Here is a 16,272-nt window from a genome sequence, read left to right on the forward strand (position 1 = left end):
TTGTCTCCGCTGCCTTAAATACCCCTTAACTCAAAGTCCCTCCTACTCTTTAATCCCTGTCAGCTGGTTTCTTGTTCCACCTTTTGACCTAGGGTTAACTTTATTAAATCCTGTGTGCAGAAAGCTCTTCAATTAAGATATGTGCTAAGGCTAGCTGAACCATAACTTAATCACTTGTTTACAATAAACAGAAAGTTCTTAGATTAAAGGTATGTGTTAGGGCTCAACCATACCAAACAAAAACCGGGATTTTGGGAGCTGGAGAGATGGCTCAGTAGTTAAGAACACTGGCTGCTCTTCCAGAGGTCCTGAGTTCAATTCCCAGCAACCACATGGTGGCTCACAGCCATCTATAATATGATCTGATGCCCTCTTCTGGCCTGCAAGGGTACAAGCAGGCAGAGCACTGTATACATAATAAATAAATAAATCTTTAAACAAACAAACAAAAAACACGGGATTTTTACAGGTCAGTCTCAGGATTTGCAATGAGATCAAATATCCTGCAACAGTGCAGGCCAGGGAAAGGTGAATGAAGTACATAAGCCATTCTACTGTGATTTGGGCCCCTGGTATTAAACACAGAGCTAAACACATGACACTTGCCCTAAAAAAAAAAACCTCACTGCTGGGCTGGAGAGGTGGCTCAGTGATTAAGACCACTGTCTGCTCTTCCAGAGGTCCTGAGTTCAATTCCCAACAACCACATGGTGGCTCACAACCATCTATAATGTGATCTGGTTTGTTTGTTTGTTTGTTGCTTTTTGAGACAGGGCTTCTCTGTTTAGCTGTGGCTGTCCAGGACTCACTGTATAGACAAGGCTAGCCTCAAACAGCGATCCACCTGCCTCTGCCTCCAGAGTGGTGGGATTAAAGGCATGGACCACCATGCCCGGCCTATACTGTGATCTGATGCCCTCTTCTGGCATGCAGATGTACACGAAAATAGAGCGCTTGGATATACATTTAAAAAACAAAACAAACAAAAAACTAAATCTGTAAAAAAAACAAAACAAAACCTCACTGCCTGCCTCCTCCACCTTTATGATGACAGCATGGCAAAGCCGCTTCCCTCCCTGATGATCCTTGTGACCCTAAGATCTTGTTTTGGATTTGAGGGGTGTTCTGTTTTAAAGACAGTGTCTTGCCATGTAGCCCTGTGTGTAGACTAGGCTGTTCTCAAACTCTGACTGCTGGGATTAAAGCACCACCATGCCCAGGTGACCATAAGGTCCATTAGTACGCCGGTCCATCGGTCCCGTCCATCTTTCCCTCGCCCCCAGCCTGTCTCTTTCCCTCCTCCCTTCGATCCTGCCTCCCCAGCAGACACCCAAAGCTCAAATAGCTCGAGAAATCTCGCGGGAGGCCCAAGAGGTGCACAGTAGCCACGCCCAATCCCGTCCTGGTCCTGCCCATTCCGCTCTTTGGGGCGGGGCTAGAGAGACTTCCGCCCTGAGTCCGGAAGCGGTATGTAGAGCGCGGTGAGGAGTGTAGAGAACTCGGTGAGGGGGTGTGCCTCCGGTTCCAAAAAGCCACGGCTTGTCACCGGCTTGTCACCGAGGCTGAATTTAAACGGCCCATCCCCACAGCGCACCTCCAGCTGCCAATCACTGCAGACTCTCGGAACCCAGGACAGGACTGGGTTTGCCTGCCGTTCTGTCTACGTCGGGCCGCTTCCTTCCCACCCGTCCTCCCAGCTCCTTCACCGCTCCAGCCATGGCGCAGAAACCCAAGATAGATCCCCACGTCGGGCGGCTAGGCTACCTGCAGGCGCTGGTCACGGAGTTCCAGGAGACCGAGAGCCTAGGTGAGAGGTGTGGGTGGGGGGTGGGCGCGAGGGACCGGGCAGGGCTCTTGACGGCAGCAGCTGCACTGGCCCGACCGCACTGCCGCCTCCCATTGCAGATGCCAAGGAGCAAGTCCTTGCTAACCTTGCCAACTTCGCCTACGACCCGGGCAACTACCAGTATCTGCGGCAACTGCAAGTCCTGGATTTATTCCTCGATTCGCTGTCGGAAGAGAAAGAAACCTTAGTGAAGTTTGCTATTGGTAAGACTTAGGCGCCCCCCCTCCCCCAAGATAAGGGCTAGATCGGAGAGTCGGGCGGGAAGGCACTCGCCTGTAAACCCAGCATTCTAGGATGCTGACTTGGAGGCCAGCCTCGGATACAGAGTAAGATACTGTCACTAAACAAAAGAAACTAGTCTTTGGGATTAGGATCTTACCTGCCACACATTGTGCAGGTCGCAGCTAGTCCAAAGCAGGTCTGGAAGTCACTGCCAGCTCTTCGTGTGTCCTTCCTCTTAGAAAAGAGGTAATGAGCAAGAAAATGGGTTGAAACGCTTTGAAAGAAGTTTGGAGTTTGCTCTTGCAGAGTTTGCTACCAAGCGAAACAAAGGTTACTTGGAATCTGTAGCTTAGGACTCCTGCAGTTGGATGATTGTAATTCTTGAATTATTCATGATAGATTTGTATTTATTCGGTTGGTTGGTTGGTTGGTTTTTCGGTTTTTCCAGACAGGGTTTCTCTGTGCGTAGTTATTACTGTCCTGGAACTCACTTGGTAGACCAGGCTGGCCTGGAACTCACAGAGATCCCAGTACTGGGATTAAAGGTGTGCACCACCACTGCCTGGCTCATGGTAGACCTTTTTTTTTTTTATTTTAAATTTACTCTGTGTGTGTGTGTGTGTGTGTGTGTGTGTGTGTGTAAGAATGAGTATGGGTGTGTGCACCGTGTATGCATGAAGGTCAGAGGACAGTTTTTAAGTCAGTTCTCACTGAGTATGGTGGCGCATGCCGTTTATCCCAGCACTCAGAAGACAGAAGTGGGTGGGTCTCTCTGAGTTCAAGGCCAGCCTAGTCTACATACTCAGTTCTAGACCAGCTAGGGCTACATAGGAGGATGCTGCCTCTAGAGCTTCCAGCTGATTCTCTTGTCTCAGCCTCCCGTCTCTCCTCAGAGTGCTGCGCTCACAGAGGCTTACCGTTGCGTTTCACTTTTTTATGTAGGTTCCTAGCATCCAACACGGCTTGTCAAGTTAGCATGGAAGCTCTTGTGCCCACTGAGCCATCTCCTGGGCTCCATGATACAGACTTAGTATGAGATGCTCTGTAAGGAAGGCAGTGGTCCAAGTTCTGGAGAGATGGTGAGCAGGCTGCGGAAGCCTTTGCCCTGCAGGAGTTTGTATTGTAGAAGGGGAGGTAGATAGATAGGTGGTGAACAAACAAGCTGGTGCAAACAGCAACCTCAGCTGGAGCAGTAAGAGGCGGCCCCAAGCAGGAAATTGGTTGTTAAAGGGAAGGCTCCTGTGCTGGGCACATTTTAAGTGAAGAGGCGCGGGTAGGACTGAGTGGATTTAGAGGGCTTGCTACAAGGGCTTTGCATCTAGGTCATGGGAAGACGTTTAGAATTTAAGAACGGACAAAAATTCTTTCAGCACATACCTTTAAAAAAACAACATTTCTGGGGCTGGAGAGATGGCTCAGAGGTTAAGAGCACTGACTGCTCTTCCAAAGGTCCTGAGTTCAATTCCCACCAACCACATAGTGGCTCACAACCATCTGTAATGTGATCTAATGCCTTCTTCTGGCCTGCAGGTGTACATGCAGGCAGAGCACTGTATGTAATAAATAAATCTTAAAAAAAAAAAACATTTCTCCTAGCTGGGCGTGGTGGCCCTCGCCTTTAATCCCAGCACTCGGGAGGCAGAGGCAGGTGGATCTCTTGAGTTAGAGGCTAACCTGGTCTATGAAGCAAGTCCAGGACAGCCAAGGCTACACAGAGAAACCCTGTCTCAAAAAAACCAAAAATAAATAAATAAATAAATAAATAAACAAAATCTCCACATAGAGTGTAAAAGGAGCCCTATGTACACTGGATAAGGAACCCTTTAGGGCTGGAATGCAGCTCAGTGATAAACTGCCTGCACTGTGGTGTACCAGCCTGTGTGCTCAAGGCTCTGTGGGTCAGTCCTCAGCATTGGAAGAAGATAACTCCAGTGATGCTTAATATTTAATTATGCAAAATTTTTCCCTAAAGACATTTCTTTTTTTATTTATGGGGGAAGGGAAGGACATATACTGGGACAAAAGATAATTTCTTTGGTTGTTTTTTGTTTGTTTGTTTTAAGGTTTTAGTATGTGGCTCTGCCTCATGGATGCTGGGATTAAAGACGCATAGCACCATTTCTAGCTTTCAGAGGACAACTCGTTGAGTAAATTCCTCAACTATGTGGGTCCTAGGGATGGAATGCAGGTTGTGAAGCTTAGTGGCCAGTGTCTTTACCCACCGAGCCATCTTGCAGGCCTAAGAGGACATTTTTTGTTGCTTTTTTATAAACTAGGTTCCAGTCCAGGACCAGAACATTTCATCTGACTATGTTCCTTAGAGAGATGTCTTTCTGTTCCAAAAAAACCTTTTTTTGTTTTGGTTTGGTTTTTTGAGACAGAGTTTCTCTGTGTAGCCTTGGTTATCCTGGACTCTTTGTAGACCAGGCTGGCCTCGAACTCACAGAGATCAGCCTGCCTTTGCCTCCCCAGTGCTGGGATTACAGGCATGTAATACTGCACCTGGATCCAAATAAATTTTTTGTTTTAAAGCAAGTTGAGAAAACTTGAAGAGGCTGGGGTGAAAGCTCAGTTCTTTTTTTTTTTTTTTTTTTTTTTTTTTTTTTTTTTTTTTTTTTTTTTTGGTTTTTCAAGACAGGGTTTCTCTGTGTAGCCTTGGCCATCCTGGACTCACTTTGTAGACCAGGCTGGCCTCGAACTCACAGTGATCCGCCTGCCTCTGCCTCCCGAGTGCTGGGATTAAAGGCGTGCCCCACCACGCCCGGCTCCACAGCTCAGTTCTTAAAATATGTTATGGCCTGCACTTGAATCCTAGCACTCAGGAGATAGAGACAGGTACGTGAACTCAGGATAGCAGTTCCAAGCCCAAGTCTCTAAAGACTCTTTCTCAGCAAAGAAAAAAGAAACAGAAAATTCCCAAGATAAAGAGTTCCCGCTTTTTTTTCTTTTTATTTTTTTAAAGACTTACCCATTTATTATGTATACAAGTGCTCTGCCTGCATTACACCTGCAGGCCAGAAGAGGGCATCAGATCACATTATAGATGGTTGTGAGCCACCATGTGGTTGCTGGGAATTGCACTCGGGACCTCTGGAAGAGCAGTCAGTGCTCTTAACCTCTGAGCCATCTATCTCTCCAGCCCAGTTTTACTATCTATTAAAGACATACTAATATGTATTGTTTGTTGATTTTTCACATAACTGGATGTTGATTCTATGGGACATAGAATATCTTTTTTTTTTTTTTTTTTTTCCCAGAGTTCTGATGACTTTGATTTTATAAAGTCGTGGTAGCTGTGTGTTTGGGCTGGAATTGAAGCTGTGCCTGCCACAGAAATTCCAGCTGTGCTCATCCTTCACAAGCAGCTGCTGCAGGAAGTGCAGCGCTGAGGGAAGTCACCCCAGGACTGAGGGCCCAGAGGGGATCTGGGCAGCTGTAGGCTGGGGTTGGAGCCTCAGATTCAGGGGGAATGGTGAGGCTGTGGGTGGGATCAGGGAGTCTTCAGAGCACTCCTATGGGGCCCCCTACAGTTGGACTGTGCCAGGATCCATTTGTCTAGGTCTTACTGCCTCAAGCCTGTATCTCTGCTCTTCTAGAAGAATGCTGTACTAGATTAGTCTAAAAATTGGCCCCAGAGCCGGGTGGTGGTGGTGCACACCTTTAATCCCAGCACTTGGGAGGCAGAGGCAGAGGCAGATGGATCTCTGTGCATTGGAAGCCATCCTGGTCTACAGAGTGAGTTCCAGGACAGTCGAGGCTACACAGTGAAACCGTGTCTGGAAAAACCTAAATAAATAAATAAAACCCTACAAGCAAGTATTAGCCTTTAGATATGTCCCCAAATACCTCCACATTTGTTTGTTTGTTTTGGTTTTTTGAGATAGGGTTTCTCTGTGTAGCCCTGGCTGTCCTGGACTCGCTTTGTAGACCAGGCTGGCCTTGAACTCCTAGTGATCTGCCTGCCTCTGCTGAGGTTAAAGGCGTGCGCCACCACGCCCGGCATACCTCCACATCTGTATGTGTGCCCCACTGCTGTTGCCCTCTGAGTGGTGACAGTGGCCATGCCACCTGAGTCACAGGGTTCCTCTAAAGTAGGCTGCTGACACTGAAGAACACTGCCCAGTCACAGAACAGCAATTCCTCCAGGTTCTGAGGGTCTGGCCTGCTGCTTCCTCAGCCTCAGGAGGCAGTCGGTGTTCCCCGCATAGGGCGCCTGAGATCCGCCTCTGCCATGTTGGAGGCTCCATAGGAGACTTGAACGGGTGACTGTGTCCCATCCCTCAGCAACTGTCAGTATCTTCACTGTTTTCCCAACACTTTGCTTATGCCTGTCCATCTTCACCCAGTCTAAGTCTCCTGTCTCAAGTGCGGAACCAGTTCTCAGCCTTGAATCTCTGGGATGCTGTGTGGATTCGGTTGACTGCTCCTGTGTTCATTGTATACAGCTTAAAAGGAGAGTCCTAGCCGGGCGTGGTGGCGCACGCCTTTAATCCCAGCACTCGGGAGGCAGAGGCAGGCGGATCACTGTGAGTTCGAGGCCAGCCTGGTCTACAAAGTGAGTCCAGGACAGCCAAGGCTACACAGAGAGACCCTGTCTCGAAAAACCAAAAAAAAAAAAAAAAAAAAAAAAAAAGGAGAGTCCTGGCGGGCCCTAGAAGTAGATTCGATGGCTGTTATCACTTCCGTTCCGTGGACCGCCTCTGGCACTAGAGGGGAACACTGCCAAGCACCTGCTCTGCTCTTGAGAGTGCTGTGTCCGCCTTGGAGCTTCTAGTCTTTGTCCCTGGTAGGAACACTAAGGTGCTGATCTCCCCAAGAAGCAAGCCTGGCTGTGCTCACCTCTGCAGTTCAGTAGGCTCAGGTGCTTTGGTAGGGGAGGAAGATGGAAGGAGAGGGTGGGAGGTGGACCTGAAGCAGCCATGACTTGAGGCAGAGGACTTATGAAGGGCTGGTTCCACAATGAGCAGACGAGAGGCGAGCTGGCCATGTCTCCCAGAACCCAAACCAATGTCTCTGTTGGTGAGCAGCATAGTAAGTTTGGAATGAGTAGGCTGGGCTTGGAACAGCAGACCTGGATTCAGTCACTATCTGGATTTCCCTTCAGTCGCCAGTCAGAGGGAGACTGTAACAAGCTACTTATTGAGAGAATTAACTGACTGGCCTTTTAGGGTCATTGCCTGCAACTGCACAACCCTCTAGACCTCCACCCGTGGACCTGAAGCCAGATTGCTTTAGAGGTGACATCTCTCTTCTCTCAGGTAGGATGGGACAATATCCCACCAGAGAACCTTCTGCTCAGAGATTCTTGTCCCCTAGAAAAGTACCTCATGTGATAGGGCACAGTGGACCAGGGCGCCTTTGCCCCACAGCAGGTGCCTAGGCAGGTACTAGGCACGCTACTTGTGCCCTGCCCTGACTCCCAGGCCATGCCTGTCAGCTCCTGCAGGACTAGCACTCAGGCATGCTGTGTGTGTCTGTCCTGTCCTTCCTGCGTGGTATCACCTCTCACCCTGGAAATAGCAGCTAGGAGATGCACTGGGACCCTGCTGGTGGCCTGAAGGACCTCCACCCAGATAAATCTGTGTCCTTGGGAAGAATTTGAGGATGAGTCAGAGTGAAAAGTTAGCAAGTTAGTAAAAGTGAGATCTTTTATGATGTAGGTACAAGTGTGGGCGTTCAGAGCAGGGGGGGTGTAAGAACAATAGTGCACACCCGAGACGTGGGCGCAGGTGAGAGGGATGTGTGGCTTTTGAAGTTACATTGCTCAGTCTCAGTCTGTCTCTCTCTCTCTCCCTCTCTCTCTCTCTTTCTCTCGACAGGGTTGCTCTGTGTAGCCTTGGCTGTTCTGGAACTCTCTTTGTAGACCAGGCTGGCCTCGAACTCAAAGAGATCTACCTGCCTCTGCACCCCTCACACCTCACCTCCGAGTGCTGGGATTAAAGGCGTGTGCCATCACACCCGGCCTGCTCAAAGTTTCTCTTACAACCAGGTTCAAAGTCTTAGCAAAGTTTAAGGACTGTGTTTAAAAATTAAGTGAACATGGCCAGTGAAATGGCTCAGTGGGGAAAGGCGTGGGCTGCCAGGCCTGGCTACGTTTCAGTCCCCAGGACCTGCACTGCAGGAGAAGAGACTGACTGTCTAAGGCTGGGAGCCTTAGATCTGCTGGAGTCAGTCTGGCTGCAGTTATTCCACAGCTGTGGTAGTAGCCTGAGAGCCACCGTAGTCCCTGGCCAGCATGGCCTGGCCTGGCTGTCATTTCCAGGGAACGGCAAGTAGCATTCTCCTGTGCAAAGTGAGGAAGCACTAAGCCTTCCTTACACTTCAGGAAACCTATCCTCAGGTTGACGCCCACTAGTTGCCATAGCTAGAGCCAGGTTAGCCTCGGGCTCCAGGGGACCCAGCAGACAGAGCCCAAGCTCAGCTCCAAGGCTTTATCCTCCCTTTGTTTCATGGTGTGTCTCCTCTGCCACAGTTAGGAGTTAGCTCACCTGCTCTACCTACTGGTGTCTAAAGTCCAGGGTCAGAGTTGATCACGGAGGAACTAACAGCCGCTGAGCAGTGGTGTTAGTCACGCAAAAGCTGCCATGATTGTAACTTTGGATGGGAAGTGGGTTAGTTATGGGGAGAACCAGATACAAAGCCAGGATCTCAGTAAAGACTCGATAATGAGTGAAAGAATTGAGCTGAAGCCCCAGTTAAAGCATCCTAGGGCAACCTGGAGATACAAAGAAACCACGTGAGTACTTCACTTCTGTGAATCCCAGGACACCACAGGGTACTTGGCAGTCTTGTTGCTAAGGCTGGATACAAGCCTCTGAGAAATCGCGTTAAATTGCCTTCCAAGCCATGCAATACAAAACTCTGCCACTAGGTGGTAGTGGTGTTCAAAGGCTAAATCCTCGATAGCCGCTTTGCAAAGCAGCCGATTAGATTAATGTTTTCAGCATTGGGGTTGTCTTTCTTTTCTTTCTTTCTTTCTTTCTTTTTTTTTTTTGTGGGGGGAGGGGTCGTTTGTTTGTTTGGCGTTCTCTAGACAGGACAGGGTTTCTCTTTGTGTAACCTGGCTGTCCTTGAACTCTTGAACTTGCTTTGTAGACCAGGCTAGCCTTAAACTCACAGTGAGCCACCTGCCTCTGCCTCCCAAGTGCTAGGATTAAAGCTACCACATCCTTCTTTTTTTGGTTTTTCAAGACAAGGTTTCTCCGTGTAGCCTTGTCTGTCCTGGACTCCCTTTGTAGACCAGGCTGGCCTGCCTCTGCCTCTGAGTGCTGGGATTAAAGGCATGCTCCACCACTCTCGGCTTGTGTTTTTCTTTTTAGGGAATGTTCTTTCTTTCCCTTTTTTTTCGAGACAGGTTTCTCTATGTAACCCTCTCTGTTCGGGAACTAGCTTTGTAGACCAGGCTGGCCTTGAACTCACAGAGATATGCTTGACTCTGCCTCCCAAGTGCTAAGATTAAAGGCATGTGCCACCATGCCAGGCTGGTCTTTTTCTTTTTGAGTAAAGCACAGTGTCATTCATGTACAGTCCCAGCTGCTTGGGAGTCCTGGTACGGAGGCTCTCAAGTCCTCTAGTCTGAGACCAAGCAGGCTTGTATTAGGCATACCAGGTGTGTGTGTGTGTTTTATTTATGTGACAGGTAACAACATGGTGGTGCATGATGTAATCCTAGCACCGAGAGACAGAGACAGGAGGATCTCCAAGAGTTCAAGGCCAGCCTAGTCTACATGGGGAGTTCCAGGCCCCCAGGGCTACACAAGAAGGCCTTGTCATGGGTGTACATACATGACATGAAAATGTATTGCTCTTTCTTTCTTGGTTGCTGCTTGTTTGTTTTTAGATAATATCTCATTATGTAGTTCTAGCTGGTCTGAAACTCACTGTATAGATGAGACTAGCCTCAAACTCATAGAGATCTGCTTGTCTCTCTCCGAGATGCTCAGATTAAGGGTGTGTGTCACCACCTTCTGTGGTTGTTGCTACTGTGCTAGGGTACGCACTCCGAGACTCCTGTGTGCTTGCACTGCACTCTGTTCTGTATTCTCTAGACCTTTGCTAATGCTTCCTACAGTTAGCTTCTAGCACATTCTTCAGAGATATTTTCTGAATTTATAAATACATATGTAAGTACCTGTGTAGTTTTTGTATAATGTATGTATTAGGTAGCCTGTATTTACCCATATATGTTTGTGTTATTGTTTGAGGCAGGGTCATACTCAGTAAGCCAGGATAGCTGTTTTGGGTTTGGATTTTTCAAGGCAGGGTTTGTCTGTGTAGCCTTGGCTGTCTGAACTAACTTTGTAGACCAGACTGGCCTTGAACTCACAGAGATCTGCCTGCCTCTGCCTCCCAAGTTCTGGAATTAAATGTGTATGCTGCCACTGCCTGGCTAAATTTTGTTTTGTTTTTTAATGTAGTTATGTATCTTGGTATATATCCTTGGCCTGCAATATATCTTGCCAGCTTGGCCAACATAATGAAAAAAGTAATATCATCTACCAAGAGTGGTGGTACACATATACCAGTAATTATTATTGTTGCGCGATGTGAGAGGGGTGTGCCTGCCCATGTGTGCGTATGGGCTCAGAGGACAGCTTTCTGGAGCCAGTTTTCTCCTCGCACCTCTACGTGAGTGCCTGGGTTGGGCTCACAGGCACACTCATGGACATTCACCTGCTATCTCACTAGCAGGACTTTGTTTTTCTATTTTATTTTATTTTTAACTGAGACAGGGTTTCTCTGTTGAACAGTCCTAGCTGTCCCGGAACTCTCTGTAGACCAGGCTGGCTTTGAACCCACAGAGATTTGCCTGCCTCTGCCTCCCGAGTGTTGGGATTACCACCTGGCTTGGTTTTGTGATTTAGAGCGAAGGAAGGTCTACTATGTTGTCCAGGCTGCCCATGGGCTCCTGAGCTCAAGAGAGCCTCCTGCCTCAGCTGCCCTACTAGCGAGGACTATGAGGGTATGCCACCTCATCCCACTCCGAGAAGGGCTTGACAATGGGCTACCTCAGCCTTGTGCCCTGGTGTGTGCAATTCCTTAGGTTGAGATAACATCTTGGGCCTCCTCAAGGAGAGCTCACCCGGTCAGCAGGTGCCTAGTGCTGGTCAGGCCTTCCTTGTTCACTTCTCTCAATCCCCAGACAATCCCTTTGAGAGCCCTTTCCAGCACCAGCTCCTGCTCTGTGACTCCAAGTCACCAGCTCTTCTCACGCAGGTTCCACCTTTCAGGGGTTTCTATGGTTACTGGTGCCCGGCAGAGCCAGCCTTTGCCTCTAGCTCTTTTTCCCCTTGTCTTTGTCTGTCCAAAGCAAATTCCTCCTCAGCTAGTCAGAACTTGCCCCTCTATTTCTTTTTGGTGGTGCTGGCTGAGCCCAGGGACCTAAGCAAGCACTCTACCACCAAGCCACACCCCAGCGCTCATTTTTGTTTTTAACTGTCTGGTAAATGCACTATAATGAGTGTGCAGTAAAGTGCACACAAGTGGCAGGTTGATTGACCCTTAAATTCATTAAGGTGCATGCCTCTACACGTAACGGCTCCTTGGTCAAGATGTGGCTTGTTTCTCCCACATGTCCCATGCAAGCACAGCTCTTACGTCTGTCCCCAAGTGTCGCTTTTACCTGGTCTATAAGTGAGATAATGCAGGCTGGAGAGATGACTCAGAGGTTGAGAGAGCACTGGCTGCTCTTTCAAAAGACCTAAGTTCAGTTCCCAGCAACTACATGGTGGCTCACAACTATCAATAATAAGACCTGGTACCCTTTTCTGGTGTGCAGGTGTACATGCAGGCAGAACACTGTACACATAACAAATAAATAAATCTTAAAAAAAAAAAAGTCTGAGTCCAGGACAGTCAAGGCTACACAGAGAAACCCTGTCTTGAAAAACCAAAAAGAAAAGAAAGAAAGAAAGAAAGGTAAGATAATGCAAGATCCATCCTGAATCTAGTTTTTAAAATACTTTTTAAATTTTCCTCCCATATATTACATCTCGACTGCAGTTCCACGCCTGCCCCCCAGCCTTTCCCCCACCATCACCCCTCTTCCCAAGAACCACCCCCTCTGCCTTCCCTCAGAAAAGACCAAGATGAAACAAGCTACAATAAGATTAGGCACATACCATCACATCAAGGCTGGATGAGGCAGCTCAGTAGGGGGGAAATGTCCCACAAGTAGGCAACAGAACCCGGGACAACCCCCACTCCCACTGTTAGGAATCCCACAAGAACACAAAGCTCCTCAGCCATAACATGTGCAGAGGACCTAGGTCAGACCACCCCTGGCTCCCTGATCTCATCACACCACATGAGTCCTGGACTGTTGTTTCTGTGGGCCATGTTCTCCTGGCATCCCTGACCCCTCTGGTTCCCCCAGTCCTTCCCCCCCTTCCTCTGCAGGACTCTTGAACTCTGCCTAATAGTTGGCTGTGGTACTCTCCCACCGGTCGCTGGCTAAAGTCTCTTTGGTCTCTTTGATGATGATTCTGCTAGGCTCCGTTCCCACAACGCTCTGCAGGCAGGACAAATTGTGCGTTGAAGGTTTTGTGGTTGGGTTGGAACCCTATTCCCTCTACTTAGGCCTTGCCTGGTTGCAGAAGTTCAGGCTTCGTGTGCCCCGTTTCTCAGAGTTTTTGCTAGGGTTGCTCTCATAGATTCCATGGACGTTGTATTGCACTAGGTTCCACCTTGCCCCTGAAATGCCCGCCAGTTCCAGTCGATTCTCCCAGTATTTTCTCTCCCTCCCCTCCCTGCCCCCACTAAATCTGATTTTTTTTTTTTTTTTTTTTTTTTTTTTTTTTAATGTAAAGGGTTGTAGGAGGGCATGGTGGCACAGGACTTTAATATCAGCATTTGAGAGGCAAAGGCAGATGAGTCTCTATGAGTTCAGTGCCAGCCTGGTCTACATAACAAGTTCCAGACCAGCCAGAGCTACACCGTGAGCCCTGTCACATACACACACACACATAAAAAATTAATTCTATGTCTATGTTTATGAGTGTGAAAGCCAGAGATGAACGCTGAGGATTGTCTTCTGTGGCTTTCCACTGTGGTTTTTGGAGACAAGGTCTCTCATTGAGTCTGGAGCGCAACAAACACATACAGACACACACACATTCCTGTCTCTCCACCACCGCAGTGAAGAGGTTACAGACCCACACAGTCATGTCTGGTCTATTTATATGGGTGCTAGAATCAAGCTCAGGCCCTCATATTCTTATTTTGTTTATCTTTAGGATTTCTAAAATTCTTATTTTGTGTGTGTGTGTGTGTGTGTGTGTGTGTGTGTCGGGTAAAGTGTGACAGGTCCATGTGGGCACAAGTGCCAGTGGAGGCCAGAAAAGGACATCAGATCCTATGGAGCTATAGTTAGGGTGCTTGTGAGCTGCTTTGTGTGGGAGCTGGGAACGGATCCCAGTCTTCGGCAAGAGCAGAGTGTGCTCTTAAATGCTGGGCTTTCTCTCCAGCCCTGTGTTGTTTGTTTGTTGTTTGTATTCGCATATAGGGCACGTCTGTGTGTGAACACTATGTGCACACCATGGCTTCCTGTGGAGGACATAAGGTTTTTGGATTCCTTGGAGCTGGAATTACTAGCAGTTGAGAGCTGCCTGGTGTGGTCCTAGGAAGAGAAGCTGGATGCTCAAGACGAGCAGGAAGCATTCTTAACCAGGGAGCCATTTCTCCAGCCCCGTGTTTTGTTTTTGAGAGGGCTGTACTCTGTAGCAGGGAGAAGCATACTTGCGATTTCATGCTTTAGTGCGAGCCTGTAATAGAAGCACTCAGGAGGCTGACCTGTGCTTCAGAGCGCCACTCTCAAAGCTGTGCACATGAGTGCAGGTGTGCAGTGTGCACAGAGGCCAGAGAGGGGCTAAGACCCCCTGAAGCGAGCGTTCACGCTGCCGTGAGCTGCCCAGAGGGGATGCTGGGAAGCAGACTCAGGTCCTCTGCAGTATACACTCTTAGCTGTTGAGCCGTTGCTCTGGCCTGGAGACCCTTTTGTTGTTGTTGTTTTTTGAGACAGGGTTTCTCTGTGTAGCTTTGGCTGTCCTGGAACTCACTCTGTAGTCCCAGCTGGCCTTGAACTCAGATAGATCCACCTGCCTCTGCCTCCCAAGTGCTGGGATTAAAGCTGTGTACCACCACCGCCCAGCTTGGAGACATGATTTTTAAAGCTCTATATGATTCTTCATTTAGTAGGCTTGCTGTAATCTACTTATTGAATGAGTTTGCTCCTTACTTTTAGCATGTCATGAAATTTCTAGTTTCTTTTCTTTCTTACTGTCCTCACTATTTCTCACTCTCACCGTTTGGGGGAGGGGAGATGCTGGGGATAGAACTCAGATGCTTGACAGAGTGTTCTTCCTCTGACTAAACCTCAGTCCTGTGTGTTACTTTTCCTCCACAGCTCTTCTCTTTTTTGGGGTGGAGTGGTGACAAGGGAGGTTGGTTGGCTATTGGTTTTTTGAGACACAGGGTTTCTCTGTGTAGACCAGGGTAGCCTTGAACTCAGATATCTGCCTGCCTCTGCCTCCTGGGTACTGACATCAAAGGCTTGCACCATTACTGCCCAGTTCCATAGCCCTTCGTAGCTCTTCATGGCAGGCAGGCTCAGGGGTGGGGGCTGGGTCACCTGGTACTGACGTGGTGCCCTGTCCACTCTTCTTGTCTTGGAAACTCTGTCCTTTTCCTGGGCGCTCACCCTACTCTTCCTCTCCAATGAATGCTGTCAGCTAGGCAGAGGGGCCTAGAACCCTGACGGCAGGAAGCTGACTCAATGAGTACAGGAAGTCATCTTCCTGCATTGAGGAACCAGAAGTAAGCAAAGTATTCTTCTAGAAAAGGTAGCATCAACGGGGCGTGGTGGTGCGTGTCTTTAATCCCAGCACGTAGGAGGCAGAGGCAGGCAGGTCGCTATGAGTTAAAAGTCAGCCTGGTCTACAAAGCGGTCTAGGACAGCCAACGCTACACAGAGAAACCCTGTCTCGAAAAACTAAAAAAAAAAAAAAAGAAAGAAAGAAAGAAAGAAAGAAAGAAGGAAAAGAAAAGGTAGCGTTCATCCCTAGGCTACCAGGTGTTGAGGGGACCTAACCTGAAAGAGTGGAGGGAGGGGTTCTTGGTCATATGCCCTGTGCAGACACAGGCTCCTGTTGTCCTGTCAGTGTTTGCCTGCACGTATGTGCATATACTGTATGATACCTGGTACCTGCAGAGACAGGAGGGCATTGGAACCCCAGGAACTGGAATCCCGGGTGATTGTGAGCCACCACGTGGGTGCTGGGAACTGAACTTGGGTCCTCTGGAAGAGCACCCAGTGCTCTTACCCTCTGAGCCATCTCTTGGCAGTTTTTTTTTTTTTTTTAAATCTAGAGACAATGGTCTATCCCTCTGGACCCTCCTACTCCTCAGGGTTCCGTTATCAGTGAGCCATGGTGTCGTGTCTGCCTCACTTGAAGGGTGGGTAGGTCATCATGACAAGCTGGACATCCGGAAGCCTGGGGAGAGGACTGGGGCCTGTGACTTGGCAGTCCTTGTCCATGGGCAAACTTCTCCCCAGGCCTGGGCACTTCCCCAAGACTCACGAGTCAGGAGATGAGAAACCGGGACCTAAGCACCCCTGCTCACCCTCGCCTCTCTCCAGGGGGCCTCTGCAACCTGTGCCCGGACAAGGCCAGCAAGGAGCACATCCTGCAGGCAGGAGGCGTCCCGCTCATCACCAACTGCCTGTCCAGTCCCGACGAGGAGACCGTGTTATCTGCTGTCACCACACTCGTGTACTTGAGCTCACCGGGCATCCACTCCCACCCTGAGCTAACTTCCTTGCCTGTGATCCAGTGCATGCTGCGCTTCTCTCTCTCTGCCAGCACAAGGCTCCGGAACCTGGCCCAGATATTCCTAGAGGACTGCTGCTCCCCGAGTCAGGTGGCTGAGGCTCGCAGCCGGCAGGCCCATTCTGCCCTGGGTATCCCCCTGCCACAGACCGAGGCCCCACAGCAGCCCTGACCCAAGGAGCCTCCAAGATCTTGCCACTTTCTGCCTGAGAGCAGCCCTGGCACAGGCACCGGAAGCAGAAGGCTGATAGCATCTTGAGCCTGTGCTGCCCAGGTGCTGGCTGTCCATCTGGTTGCAACATGCAGTCTGAGTGTGGTGGGCATTTACAGCCAGGAAAAGCAGTAGGAATGAAGAAGCCAGACTTGAGGTGCTGAGAG

The 16,272-nt window shown here is 49.1% G+C and overlaps 1 protein-coding gene across 3 annotated transcripts; it reads left to right on the plus strand.

Annotated features, from left to right (window-relative positions):
• Positions 1-1,678: 1,678 nt before the first annotated feature.
• On the plus strand, positions 1,679-16,215 carry Armc7 (armadillo repeat containing 7). 3 transcript variants are annotated; one of them, XM_051159030.1, is made up of 3 exons: positions 1,679-1,807; positions 1,906-2,049; positions 15,705-16,215. In XM_051159030.1, exons 1-3 carry the CDS (start codon positions 1,717-1,719, stop codon positions 16,064-16,066), a joined length of 597 nt encoding a protein of 198 aa, XP_051014987.1. In that variant the 5' UTR covers positions 1,679-1,716; the 3' UTR covers positions 16,067-16,215. The 3 variants fall into 3 exon arrangements, with proteins under 3 accessions (XP_051014987.1, XP_051014989.1, XP_051014988.1); XM_051159032.1 differs by having other exon boundaries at positions 1,692-1,807; positions 1,906-1,985; positions 15,705-15,845; XM_051159031.1 differs by lacking the exon at positions 15,705-16,215 and adding an exon at positions 7,268-7,604 and having other exon boundaries at positions 1,692-1,807.
• The last annotated feature ends 57 nt before the right edge of the window (positions 16,216-16,272 follow it).

Source organism: Acomys russatus, chromosome 16 (assembly GCF_903995435.1).
Source record: "Acomys russatus chromosome 16, mAcoRus1.1, whole genome shotgun sequence".
In the NCBI taxonomy this organism is placed as follows: Eukaryota; Metazoa; Chordata; class Mammalia; order Rodentia; family Muridae; genus Acomys; species Acomys russatus.